The 14316-nt window shown below is 40.4% G+C and overlaps 1 protein-coding gene and 1 pseudogene across 1 annotated transcript; both read right to left on the bottom strand.

The window, feature by feature from the left end:
- Nucleotides 1-847: 847 nt before the first annotated feature.
- On the bottom strand, nucleotides 848-1396 carry LOC131914178 (ferritin light chain 1-like; annotated as a pseudogene).
- Nucleotides 1397-3035: 1639 nt separating this feature from the next.
- Nucleotides 3036-3974, bottom strand: LOC131914177 (olfactory receptor 8B12-like). Its single transcript, XM_059266768.1, has one exon. It carries the CDS (start codon nucleotides 3966-3968, stop codon nucleotides 3036-3038), a length of 933 nt encoding a protein of 310 aa, XP_059122751.1. The 5' UTR covers nucleotides 3969-3974.
- Nucleotides 3975-14316: the final 10342 nt, after the last annotated feature.

The raw sequence follows: 14316 nt of genomic DNA, 5'->3' as shown, positions 1-14316 counted from the left end.
TCTGACCTTTTATCCTACATCCAGTACATTGGATACTCACATAAGTCTTCCTACCATAGCACTGAAAATGTGGAATAAAATGCTAAAAATGAAAAGCTAAGACACTAATTGGCTTAGCACATCCATAATGATCCCATGTAAATACTCCTAGTAAGCAGGTTTTTTATGTTGTCTTGATAAATACCTGAATCTCCCTAAATTATTTACAGTTCTTTTAAAACGCCCAATCCTTAGTTGGTTATCCTGAGTCACAGATTTCTCCATCAAGGCTAAAATACTCAAATTTACACCCAAAAAGCTCTAAATTCTTCTCATTAGTCTTTAAACCTCTATAGCTTTACATTCAGCATCTTTATAACAATCCAGACCCTAGGAGTCCTAATGCATGAGACTGAAGTTACTGTGTTCCACACATGATGTCAATCATAACTCAATGACAAACGCATAATACAGTGATGATTCCATTGTCCCTTGGATAAAAACAAGGAAAGTTTTCTTCTATCTATGAAAAGGTACAGATGTTTTGTGTGCTTATGCACATTCATGATTATCTGTATTCCTCATACATGTACACATTTGTAATATGCATACATATGCCCATCTGTGCTCTAAGTAAATATGCTAATAAACAATTTCAAAAGTCAAAAAAACCTTAATATCGAAATTTTTCTTGATTTTTTTTTTTTTTGCTTTTCCATAAAGCTTTGTCTTTACTTGGTCTCAAGACTTGGGAGGGGCTCCAGGGAGGCTAAAGAGCTACCTAGTGGCTTCAGAGGTTTGGGTGGAGGTCCTGAGGCTGGCTGGTGCAGAGCAGAGGAGGGAGTCCCTCAGAAAGTGAGGACACCCTTTAATCATGCTTGAGAGTGAGCCTCTCAAACAGATACTCACCCAGAGATGGTTGGCACAAGCCAGTCTGCCTTGGCATGGCCTAGCCAGCCTACACAAGTTGGTCATGTGGATGGCTATCTTCTTGATGAGCTTCACCTCATCCAGGAAGTGATTTTCCAAGAAGTCACAGAGATGAGGGTCTGTGTGGGCAGAAACCAGAGAAGGAAGATCCAGGAATGAAGGGAGCCTGGGTCCAGTTCTTTTCCAGGGTCAAGGCTGCTTCCATGGTCTCCCTAGTTTTACCCTACTCATTTTGAGATGGCTTCTGAACATCCTGGAAGAGTGTATGGCCACACCATTGTTTAGCCGCTTGAGGAGAGGCTCAGAGTCCTTATGCTTCTTCTCGTTCGGGGAAGAAGTAGTCTACACCCTCCCAAGCCAAGTCATCATGATCAAAATAGTAGCCCAGAAAGATGTAGGTATGAGAAGGTCACAGATGCAAGTTGATGAGGCGGTTCATGGCAGCTTCCACTTTAGTGAAATAATTCTGATGAATCTGAGAGGTCATGGCTGATCCTCAGTAACTGCAAGGAGCCAGTGTTGGCTGGTCCTAGGAGCCAAAGGTGGTGAGGAGCTGGTCCCAAAGACTGAGAATGGAGAGATGTAAAGCTTCTGGAAGCTGACAAAGAGAGAGTTCCCGGGTCTCTTCCATCCAAACACTGTTGAAGCAAGACAGATACACAGGACCTCCAAGGCAATCTTCTCAATTTGCTTGATTTTTAAAAATTTGGGAGGATTTGGTTTGTTTGTTTGTCTGTTTGTTGGGTGTGTGTGTTTGTGTGTGTGTGTTTGTGTGTCTGTGTATGTGTGTGTATGTGTGTGTGTGTTTGTGTATGTGTGTGTGTTTGTGTGTGTGTTTGTGTGTCTGTGTTTGTGTGTTTGTGTATGTGTGTGTGTTTGTGCCACATGTGTGTAGGTACACTTGCAAGCCAGAAAGGGGTGCTATGTTCTCTAAAACTAGAGCTACAGGCAGTTGGGAGCCACCCAACCTAGATGCTCAGAACTATGTGCAGGTCCTTAGAAGAGCAGTAAGTGCTCTTAATCACCGAGCTATCTCTACTACTACCCCCAAAATTGTTTTTTATGAAGTTACATTATTGTAAGCACAATCAACTTTTAATGTATTATCATATTTTAAAAAGGAAATCTTACCAAGCATTTGGCCCTAATATCATATACCATATACCTACAGAGTATATTATAAAGACTAATCAAAGTACATAAATCAAAATTTATTTAAGAATATGTAATAATTAAAGAAAAAGAGGTCATGAATTTGAAAGAGAAAGAGGATGTATAGAAGGGACACGAAGGAGGAAAGGGAAGGGGAAAATATAATTATATTTTAATTTCAAAGATAGAACAATTTAAAATTATTATTTTAAAAAAGAAAATCCTAAAGGATAGGTAATATGACAAGAAAACACAGCATAAAGGCAAACAAAACAGACATAAATTCATCTTTCTGGATTTCAATTTATTTTTTTACACAGATAAATCTGTATCCTTGAATAAAAAACATACTTCTGAGTCTCCAATATCTGATAAATGAGATTAGATTAAATAATTCATAAGGCCCTTATAAGAATAAAAGGTCTGTGGTTATAAAAAAAAAGCTTGCATAAAATTAAAAATTGGATGGATGGCAGAATCTGGAATGTTGAGACACGTGCTGAGAACTCTGACTGCGGTAACATTGTAGGAAACTGCTACTTTGCTCTATGTTTCTAAGTTACAAAAAAAAAACAGAGTTTGTAAATGAATGAGAAAATAACATCTAATTATAAACTTGTGCATTTTCAATAGAGAAGTACATTTTCTCACTTAAAAAAAAGAAATATTGAAAGACCAAAGGCTGGAGAAGGTCAAGAAGAATAGAGCTGTGTTTAAACCTCACTCAGATATAAAAGTTCGAAATGCCATTTCTGGGTCTAATGTAGCATGATGATGAAAAAATTGCCCAGCATCTGTAATGACCTAGGTTCACTCCCTAGAGCCAAAAATGTCTCTTCTTGTACAAGAAGGAAACAACTAAACCTTGAACCCCTCATTGCAAACTTGTATCTTCTTATCCAAACACAGCCCTTTCCATGTGAATACTGCTCATTGACCAGTCACACCACTGCAGCTCAAACACTGCTCCTCTGTTAAGAAAATACTCTCCTGACAAGAGTTTTCCTCAGAGCAACCTTGACATCCTTATTTCTCAAGCTATAGATCAGAGGGTTCAACATGGGCACCACAATGGTATAGAACAAGGAAGACACTTTCCCTTGGTCAAGGGGCAAAATGGAAGGTGGCTTGAGGTACATGAAAGCCCCAGAACCAAAGAAAAGACAAACCACGATCATGTGGGAACTGCAGGTGCTGAAGGCTTTGGACCTGCCCTCTGTGGAATGCATGCGGAGAATGCTGGAGAGGATGAGGGCATAAGAAATGAAGATGGTAGCAATGGGCACACCGATACCAAAGGCCACGACAATGAAGACTACCAGCTCATTTGTGAAGGTGCTGTTGCAGGACAGCTCCAGAAGGGGAAGGATGTCACACATGAAGTGATTGACAAGGTTGTCAGCACAGAAGGTCAGATTCATTATGTTGCCCGTGTGGGCCATGCCTCCAGAGAAGCCCATCACATACACACCCAGTAGAAGAAGGAAATACACCTGGGAAGACATGGTGACTGTGTACATCAGGGGGTTGCAGATGGCAACATAATGGTCATATGCCATGGCTGACAGAATGAAGGACTCAGAGAAAACAAAGAAACAGAAGAAAAAAAGCTGGGTCATACACCCTGAGTGTGAGATGATGTTCTTCTCTGAAACAAAACTCATCAGCATTTTGGGAATGATGGTGGAGGAATAACAGGAATCTATTAAGGAAAGATTGAAGAGAAAGAAGTACATGGGGGTGTGCAAGTGAGGGTTCAGCCCTATCAGGGAGATCAGACCCAGGTTCCCCACCATAGTGACCATGTAGAAACCTAGGAACAGGAAGAAGAGGGGCATGCGGAGTCCTGGCTGGTCTGTCAGGCCTGCAAGGATGAACTCTGTCACAGAGGAATTCTTGGAAGTCATTCTTCTCAGAATGGATGCCTGTGTAACAAAGAGAACCAATGGAGAGAAAGAAACATCATCACCATTCTCACAAACCTAAGTCCTCTTCATGAAAATGGAATCCAAAGGAGAGGTGAGCTCCAGTAGGAAGACTTGAACTATTTAAGGTGACTAGTCAGGAACTACCAAGTGACTGAACTTCCAGAACACAGTAAAGGGCTATAATGATCCCCCAGAAGGAGAGCAGGGGTTGAGGGACATCCTTTAGACTCAGAAGTCAGTCCTTTAACCATGCTGTCCCGTTTCCAGCCTCTATACCAGTTACTAAAATCTGGACCTCTGCTCTACAGTGAATACTAACAGGTAGAACACATCCTGGCTCTGAGTCAGCACTATACAGTAACAAGTTGAAGTGCTGTTTCCCACAGTCTCTTAACTGCACATAGGTTTAATAATGATGTTCTAGGTTAGCACTCATTGAGGAGTTACTGTCAAAGGCTCTAAGAATATGTCACCATACAGCAATCTTCACTTTACAGACGAGACACAGAGTACTCAAAGTCACAAACCCTCCAGACTTCAGGCAGAAGGGGAGCTCCCGCAGTCCCACACAGAGTGCATTCTGAACCTGTGTTTCACGACCGGTCAGGATCACACAGGCATATACCTTCCTTTACTTGCAGCAGGGATGTTCTGCCTCCTGTCTCTCCTCTGAAGTGTTCTGGGGGAGATAAAGACCCAGTGAATAGAGGACAACAGCTTGGAGCTCCAGACCTTCTCCCGTCCCAGGCCAGAACTCAAGAGTCTCAGGTTCATCTTGTAATCAATCCTCTCTGTACTGAAAACTTTGACTTACAACTGTTGTTTATCCAATGACCCTCCAGCTTCCAGGAAGGAGGCAGCTCCTGCCCTGTGAATAACAGAGTAAGAGTATCATTCTGGTTTGCAGATCTCAGTGGCCTGGTTGTGAAGACAGAGGCTCCCTCAGGACCATTTCCTCAGAGTTTCACTCCCTAAGGAAGCAGAAATGCTTGTTTCTCCTGAAGAATCCCATGTTTACCTTTTAGAAACAATTCTTTCTGACAATTAACAGTTATAATAATGGGGGAGGGGATGATCCTGTGCCCTGAAATGTATCCAATTTTTCAAAGTCAGAAAGTTGAAGCTTACTATAAATACAATGAAGTAGTAAGAAGTGGCCCAGGATTCAAAAGTAAAAATATTTTTGACAAATGCAGAGCAGTGTGACCTGGAATTAGAAGTAAGGACTTTAAAATAACCACTTGAATTACATTTTTAATTTACATAAAAAATGAGATAACAAATAGTACATTCCAACAGAGTGTAAGAAGCAGCAAAACACCAAATGAAAATTTCAAAACTGAGAGTTTTTATAGGAAGTTAGGAATTCAGTGAATTGAGTTAATACCAAAGTATCAATTAAATCAAAGACAGAATTAATAGAAATCATCTATATTAATTTCAGATGAGAAAACTAATTTTAAAAGGCCACAGTAAGCCGGGCGGTGGTGGTGCATCCTTTTAATCCCAGCACTCAGGAGGCAGAGGCAGGCGAATCTTTGTGAGTTGGAGGCCAGCCTGGTCTACAGAGCAAGATCCAGGAAAGGCACAAAGCTACACAGAGAAACCCTGTCTCGAAAAACCAAAAAAGTAAAAAAATACAAAAATAAAAGGCCACAGTAACCCAAGCCTCTAGGACAATGTTAAACAAATCCAGTATATGTGTACTCACAATTCCAAAATGTGAATTAAAAATTAGGTAAAAAATAATAATAATTTTAAGTACTAAATGAAAAAGTTTCCATCTAATAAATTTGATAAAACAGAAACAAAATAAAAAGCACACACACATACACACACACACACACACACACACACACACAATTAAAGTGAATACAAAACATTATGTATATTATACATAACATAGTCAAACAGCTCAAAATTGGATTAAAAAGAAAAGAACTTTGAAGCTGGCAGAGACAAGAGGCTCAGTGGTTTCTAAGGAGCTGAAAAGAGATCAACTCATTTATTATAAAGGAAATGGAAATGGGAAGACAATTAAATGACAACTTTAAAACTCTGAAAGAATAAATTGTCAATCTCATATTATATATCTGGTAAAAATACCTCCAGAAATGAAACAAAGAAACTGTCAAACAAATGAAATAACTTATCACCAAGCACTGCAAGAAGTGAGATGGGGAGAAGAAAATCTTCCCAGATTAAAGTGTCAGTCTGCAGGAAGAAACTCAAATATGTGGTCATATATAAAATACTTTACTTTAAATATCCTTCAAAAATAACTTTTATTGTTTAAAGCAATAAAAGCTTATGGAAGATTTGTAATATATACAGTACATACATAAGTCAAATGGCAACCACACACAATAACATAATTCAGCCAAAAATATAGAGACATATAATGAAAACTACAAGAGAAGTTGGATTAAAAAGAACCTTATGTAAATCAACAGGATCAATATACTACAGGTATAAACACAAACATTTCCAGTTCAACACAAGTAACAACCTACTGTCAAGAGAGAAAACACAGAAGGGAAGCAGGGTTCTATACTTCAGACTTGCACATCCTTTTAGGTGTTGAGGGATATTTGATCACACTGTAAAACCCGAGTTTGCATTTGCATTAGCTAAATAAAATTAACTTTGGTTCAGGAGGCTGCATTAGCAACTAGTTACAAAAAGTGGTCATAGAGTCTCAGAGAGCATCCATGAGAGATAGAGAGACACAGGAAGTAGTAATATGGGGTTTGGAGTGGCCCTGCTATTTTTGGTTTGGGAAAGCGGAAGCACCAGTCTTTTGTGGATGCCAGCAAGAACAGAGGGTCAGCTAGTTGCTATTCAGCCTTTCTGAGCTTGCAGGTTTTCACCCCAGCCTTTGAATCTCGAGTCTTATTCATAAATAGAATGGTAGAGACTTGGTTAAAGCTACCTTTACCAGCAGTGACAGGGCCAGTCCATGCAGGAGCAGAATTTCTACCAGACTGCAGCCTAGAGAAGCAGGCTGGTAACTGTGGAGTTGCAACTGTTGGTTGAAATAGCAGTATATTAAGGCGCAACCAGTGTGTCGAAGTTAAAACAACAAAAGAAGAAATTATCTATGCTCACATAGTAAACACTCAAAGTCTACTCCTTCACTGATTTTTAAAATTATTTATTTATTTAATTTACATCTGGACTGCACCCTCTCTCTCCACTCCCCCCTCATTTACTCCACTGCCCCACCCAATCCACTCCTTCTCTTTAACTGCTCAGAAAGGGGCAGGCCTCCCATTATGATTATCAAGCTGTCATAAGACCAAGCACCTCCCCCTATATTCAGACTGGGCAAGGCAATCCACCATGAAGAATAGGATCCCAAGAGCCAAAACAAGCACCTGGGACAGCCCCTGCTTTCATTGTTAGGAGTCCCACAAATAGACCAACCTACACAACTGTCTCATAGATGCAGAGGGCCTGGGTTAGTTCCATGCAGGCTCCCTGGTTGTTGATTCAGAATCTGTGAGTTCACATGATCCAGGCTAGTGTTTCCTGTGTGTTTTCCTGCCATGCTCCCCAGCCCCCTGTTTCTTACAATCCCTCCTCCCTTTCCTCAGCAGGTCTCCCTGAGCACAGCCCAATGATTGGCCATGGGTCTCTAAATCTGCCTCCATTAGTCACTGGATGAAGGCTCTCTGATGACAGTCATAGTAGTCACCAATTCAGTCACAGAGTTCAGGCTATACATCCACTATTGCCAGAAGTCTTCACTGGGGCCAACCTTGTAGACTTGTAGAAGTTTCCTTTACTCTGTAAATGCCCCTATTTCCAGTCATCTTTCTCAGCACTATCCCCCTCCACCCACTTAAATACAGGATGCCTCAAGTTTCCATGTTCACCCACCAGAGTCCAACCAGGAGATAACCTCTATTTCCTCTTCCCAGGAAGATCCATGCATCTCCCTTGGGCCCTCTTTGTTACCTAGCCTCTCTGGGTCTGTTGATTATAGCATGGCTATCCTTTATTTTACTCCTGATATCTACTTATGAGTGACTACATACCATGTTTGCCTTTCTTCTGAGTCTGGGTTACCTCACTCAGGATGATTTTTTCTAGGTCTAACTATTTGCTCTCAAATTTCCTTATGTCATTGTGTTTAAGAGCTGAGTAATACTCCATTGTATAACTGTACCACATTTTCTTTATCCATTATTTGGTTGGTGGGTATCTAGGTTGTTTCCAGTTTCTGGCTATTACAAATAAAGCTGCTATGAACATAGCTGAACAAGTGTCCTTGTGGTATGGTAGAGCATCCTTTGGGTCTATATCCAGGAGTGGTATAGCTGGATCTTGAGTTAGATTGATTTCCAACTTTCTGAGAAACTGCTATATTAATTTCCAAAGTGGCCATATGTAGAGAGCTGCGTGGAGCTGCACCCTTAAGATGGCGCTGGCTTCCGCCCCCTGCCCTCTCGATGGCGAGCGCTCTCTGTGTTAAACCACACCTTATTTAGCTTGGCTTTAGATTTTGGCTTGCTAAGGCATACATGTACCTATCCTGGAATCCCATGTGGCGCATGGTGGCTGGTGGACTGAGACCTATATAAGCCTGGGACGGGCTCTCCCTAGGGGTAGAAGAACAAAAGAAACAGATTGAAAAAAGGCCTGAATAAACAGCTTGAAGAAGAGCTCGGTGTTGTGTCTTCCTTGCTGGTCGAGGTAGTCGCAACAGCCATACAGGTTTGCACTCCCAGCAGCAATGGAAAAGTGTTCTTCTTGTTCCACATCTATTTGCCTAATCCTTCACATCGGATGAGGAATATACTATAGTTTATATACTTTTACAGAAACATGAAACATAATGAAAGCATAAGCTGTCATTTATGTTTTTGATCTTAGCCATTCCAACAGGTGTAAGATGGAATCACAGAGTCATTTTTACTTGCATTTCCCTGATGGCTAAGAATGATGAACATTTCTTTAAATGTTTGTCTGCCATTTGAGATTCTTCTGTTGAGAATTCTCTAATTAGGTCAGTACCCCAGTTTTTAATTGGCTTGTTTGGTTGTTTGTTTTGTTATTCTTGTTGCTGTTTTTGATGTCTAGTCTCTTGAGTTCTTTATATATTTTAGAGATCAGCCCTCTGTCAGATGTGGGATTGGTGAAGATCTTTTCTCATTCTGTAGGCTGCCATTTTGTCCTATTGACGGTGTCCTTTGCCTTACAGAAGCTTATCAGTTTCAGGAGGTCCCATTTACTGTCGATCTTAGGGTCTGTGCTGCGGGTGATCTATTCAGGAAGTTGTCTCCGGTGCCAATGTGTTCAAGGCTGTTTCCCATTTTCTTTTCTATCGGGTTTAGTGTGACTGGCCTTATGCTGAGGTCTTAGATCCACTTGGACTTGAGTTTTAGGCAGGGTGATAGATACGGATCTATTTGCATTCTTCTACATGCAGACATCTGGTTATACCAGCACAATTTATTGAAGATGCTTTCTTTTCTCCGTTGTATAGTTTTGACTTCTTTGTTGAAAATTAGGTGTTAGTATGTGTGTGGATTTATGTCAGGGTTTTCAGTTCAATTCTATTGATCCACCTGTCTGCTTTTATGCCAATACCATGCAGTTTTTATTACTATAGTTCTGTAGTAGAGCTTGATATCAAGGATGGTGATACCTCCAGCAGTTCTTTTATTGTTCAGAATAGTTTTAGTTATCCTGAAGAATGGGGTGCTGTGGGATATTCTGTATGCTGTGAATATGTGTTGTTCTGATTGGTTGATAAATAAAATGCTGATTGGCCAGTAGCCAGGCAGGAAGTATAGGAACGATAAGCAGACAAGGAGAATTCTGGGAAGAGGAAAGCTGTGTCAGGAGACTAGCCCGCCGTCCAGAGAGCAGCATGTAATGGCACATAGGTAAAGCCACAGAAAACATGGCAACATATAGATTAACAGAAATGGGCTGAGTTTAAGTGCAAGAGCTAGTCAGTAGTTAGCTGGAGCTAATGGCCAAGCAGTTTTAATTAATATAAGCCTCTGTGTGTTTACTTGAGGGACTCAAATGAGAGAGATTTGTCCCCACTGCTGGCAGGCTGGGACACAGACAAGCTTCCAGCCACAGTGGACAGTCTTGTATTATTCCTAATTTTAGTGGAATTGCTTTGAGTTTCTCTCCATTTAATTTAATGTTGGTTGTCAGCTCACTATTTTATATATTTTATATATTGCTTTTCCATATGGAGCTGAGTATTGTTCTTCAAAGTCTGTGAAGAATCGTGTTGGAATTTTGATGGGGATTGCATTGAATCTGTAGATTACTTTTGGTAAGATGGCCATTTTTACTATGTTAATACTACCAATCCTTGTGCATGGGAGATCTTTCCATCTTCTGATATCTTCTCCAATGTCTTTCTTCAAAGACTTGAAGTTCTTGTCATAAAGGACTTTCACTTGCTTGGTTAGAGTTACTCCAAGATATTTCATATTGTTTGTGGTTATTGTGAAGAGTGTTGTTTCCCTGATTTCTTTCTTAGCCCTTTTATCATGTATATATAAGAGGGGTACTGTTTTTTTTGGGGGGGTTGTTTTTTTTTTTTAGTTAATCTTGTATCCAGCAACTTCATTAAAGGTGTTTATCAGCTATAGGAGTTCCTAGGTAGAATTTTTGGGGTCATTTATATATACTATCATGTCATCTGCAAACACCAATACTTTGACTTTTCCTTTTATTTATTTATTCTTTTACATCATGTATCTTGATCCCATTCATTTCCCCTTTCCTTCACATCTGCCCTCTGCCCCTGCACCCTCCCCAATAAAACAAAATTTAAGAGAAAAAAAGAAAAAATTAAATTATAAATCTCGTTATTGAAGCTACAGTGTGACACAGTGAATCACACCATAAACCCCTTTGTCCATGTATCTTTACTTGCAAGTATTCATTGCAAAGAGTCATTTTTCAGGTTTCCAGGCCTCTGGTTTCTACTACGCTATTGACACTGGCCCTCAGTAGGACTCTTCCTGGGTATCCTGTTGTTGACCCGTGTTGTGAAGATCCTGCAGCTTTGGTTCTATGGGTCAGGTTCCTTCTCGTGCTTTAGAAGATCATAGATGAGGTGGATGGTGGGACAGGCCAAGTCATAACCTTGGGTCTGGACCTAGGCAGTTGTAGGGTTTGTCCACCAGATGAGAAATGGGGACAGCTCGCCCTTGCTTACTACTTCGGGGCTGGCTCACCCACACCTGCACTAACAGAGTTGGCTCTGTTGTGCTCCCCTGGCTAGGTGCAGGGCCTGCTCTTCTGAGTGCTGCAGCTGGTGGGGGTCAGGGATGGCTCTCCCACTCTTATAATCACAGGGTCTGCTCTCCCACCTGCCTGAGACATTGATGGGGGCCACCATTACCCTACCCATGTCACCACAAGACAGATAAGAAATGGGGACTTCTCTTCCATGCTCACAATTTGGGGCCTGGCTCACCCACACCTGTGTGAACAGGGTTGGCTCAATTATGCTGTCCTTGGGAGATGCGGGAGATGCGGGAGATGCAGAGCCTGCTCTCCTGAGTATTGCAGCTGGTGGGGGTCAGGAACAGCTCTCCTGCTCTTATGGCCACAGAGCCAATTCTTCCACCTGCCCCAGGTGTTGACTTCTTCTTTTCCAATTTGTATCCCCTTTGATCTCCTTTTGTTGTCTTATTGCTCTAGCTAGAACTTCAAGTACTATATTGAATAGATATGGAAAGTGGACAGTTTGTCTTGTTCCTAATTTTAGTGGAATTGCTTTGAGTTTCTCTCCATTTAATTTGATGTTGGCTGTTGGCTCACTATATATTGCTTTTATTATATTTAGATATGTTCCTTGTATCCCTGATCTCTCTAAGACTTTTATCATGAAGGGGTTTTAGATTTTTGTCAAAGGCTTTTTCAGCATCTAATGAGATGATCATGTGGGTTTTATCTTTCAGTTAGTTTATATGGTGGATAACATTGATTGATTTTCATATGTTGAACCATCCCTGCATCTCTGGGATGAAGCCCACTTGATCATGGTGGATGATCTTTTTGATGTGGTCTTGGATTTAGTTTGTGAGTATTTTACAGAGTATTTTTGCCTCAATGTTCATTGTTTTTTAATTCATATTTCTAGCCATCTAGTACTTTGGATTCTCACGTAAGTCTTCCTACCATAGCACTGAAAATGTTTAATAAAAATGCTGAAAATGAAAAACTAAGACACTAATTGGGTTAGTATGTAGTTCTAATAAGCATCTTTTTTATGTTGTCTTGATTAATAATTGCATCCCCCCAAATTATTCATTGTTCTCTTATCTCTGAATCAGTTGTTTATCCTGAGTCACAGATTTTTCCATCAAAGCTTAAATACTCAAGTCTACACCCAAAAAGCTCTAAATTGTGCTCATTTGTCTTTAAATCTATATAACTTTATTTTCAGCATCTTTATAACAATTAAGACCCTAGGAGTCCTAATGTATGAGACTGAAGTTACTGTATTCCACACATGACTTCTCTTAAGTCAATGACAAACACATAATACAGTCATGTTTCCATTGTCACTTGGCTAAAAACAAGGAAATTTTTCTTTTTCTATCTAAAATGCAGTATTGAAAATTTGCTTGATTTTTAAAAAAAAATTTAATGTGTGTGAATGTGTGTGTGTGTGTGTGTGTGTGTGTGTGTGTGAGAGAGAGAGGGGGGGAGAGAGGGAAGGAGGGAGAGGGAGGGAGGGAGGGAGGGAGGGAAAGAGAGAGGGAAAAAGAGAGAGAGAGAGAGAGAGAGAGAGAGAGAGAGAGAGAGAGAGAGAGAGAGAGAGAAGGGGGATGTGTGTAAGATGCACTTGCAAGCCAGTGGAAGGTGTTAGATCCTCTAGAGCTATAGCTACAGGCAGCTGCAACCTACCCAACCTGGGTGCTCAAAACTGTGTGCAGGTCCTCTAAAAGAGCACCAAGTGCTCTTAATCAGTGAGTCATCTCTACCACTGCCCCTAAAATTGCCTTCTTAAGAAGTTACATTACGTTATTGTAAGTAGAATCAAATTTTAATGTATTATCATGTTTTTAAAAAGAAATCTTACCAAGGAGTTGACACTAATGTCACAGGCCATAACATAAATACAGCAGATGGCAATTGATAATTCAGATGTCAACCCACCAGGTGAATAATTCTCTGATGGAGGAACCCTGTCAAGCAAGCCTTACAAACCATAGACTCTGAATATTGTTGCTTCTGTAATTTCACATGTACAAAAATAGTTGGTGGACTCTCCCCACTACCATGCATTTTCATGTACTATGTACATGTAATCTCGTGATTATGTCTCATTTTATGGGCACATATGTCTGTGAATGGTCAGGAAGATGACTTCTTATTAAGCTGTATCATTTTGATGAATAGAAATATATTAGAATATTCTTCATAACTAGATCTATTGTTCCATGAGGACTATAAGACACTTAGAAGCTGTTTTTATTTCTTTACTCAGACTAACATAAGAAAACAACAACTAAGCCGGGCGGTGGTGGCGCACGCCTTTAATCCCAGCACTCGGGAGGCAGAGCCAGGCGGATCTCTGTGAGTTCGAGGCCAGCCTGGGCTACCAAGTGAGTTCCAGGAAAGGCGCAAAGCTACACAGAGAAACCTTGTCTCGAAAAACCAAAAAAAAAAAAAAAGAAAAGAAAGAAAAAGAAAAAGAAAACAACAACTTGTCCCCAGTCTAAGACAAGCTATGTACAATTAGCTGACTCATAACCTTAGAGCTATTACAAACTAAACTAAACGCCTCTGCAAAGGCCTCATAAAATTAACCTCCACAGAAATTACACAAGGACAAATTCCTAGAGATCTAATTGTAGAACCAAGGTGATTAGCACAAAGTAACCTAAAATACTATGTCAATTATTCACTTGCAAAAAGTCTGGCTGATAACACAGACCAGCGGCCATTGCCCAGGAAAGTGCCAAGCACCATGTCCCCACCTATGAGTTGCCATGGTAAATGGCTCCTCTCCTTATTTACTCAAGGAATGCATTATGACCATAAGAAAGAGCCTTTTTCTCAGCCAAAAGCTTGTTGTAAAAATGTGTATGTAGCCATGTAGAGCAAAGGAGCTAGATAGAAAATTGGAGCTGAAGAAAAATAAAGAAAATGATTGTCAACACATATGTGAATCTTATTCCCTCAGATAGATAGAAACTTATTCCTACAGACCCTCAAGTAAAAATCTCCTAAAGTCCTGCTACTCTGAAAGCATTCTTTTTGCAACCATGAGTGCAGACCTGAGAGCTGATCTCTCAGGCTGTATCACACTGAGATCATATACCATATACCTACA

This window comes from Peromyscus eremicus, chromosome 7, assembly GCF_949786415.1.
Source record: "Peromyscus eremicus chromosome 7, PerEre_H2_v1, whole genome shotgun sequence".
In the NCBI taxonomy this organism is placed as follows: Eukaryota; Metazoa; Chordata; class Mammalia; order Rodentia; family Cricetidae; genus Peromyscus; species Peromyscus eremicus.
Note: the sequence above shows the minus strand (reverse complement) of the source record. Positions and strands in the feature narration are given on the sequence as shown.

Bases quoted from the DNA above. Each gene is read 5' to 3' on its own strand.
- LOC131914177 (XM_059266768.1), bottom strand. From the start codon at position 3,968: ATGACTTCCAAGAATTCCTCTGTGACAGAGTTCATCCTTGCAGGCCTG.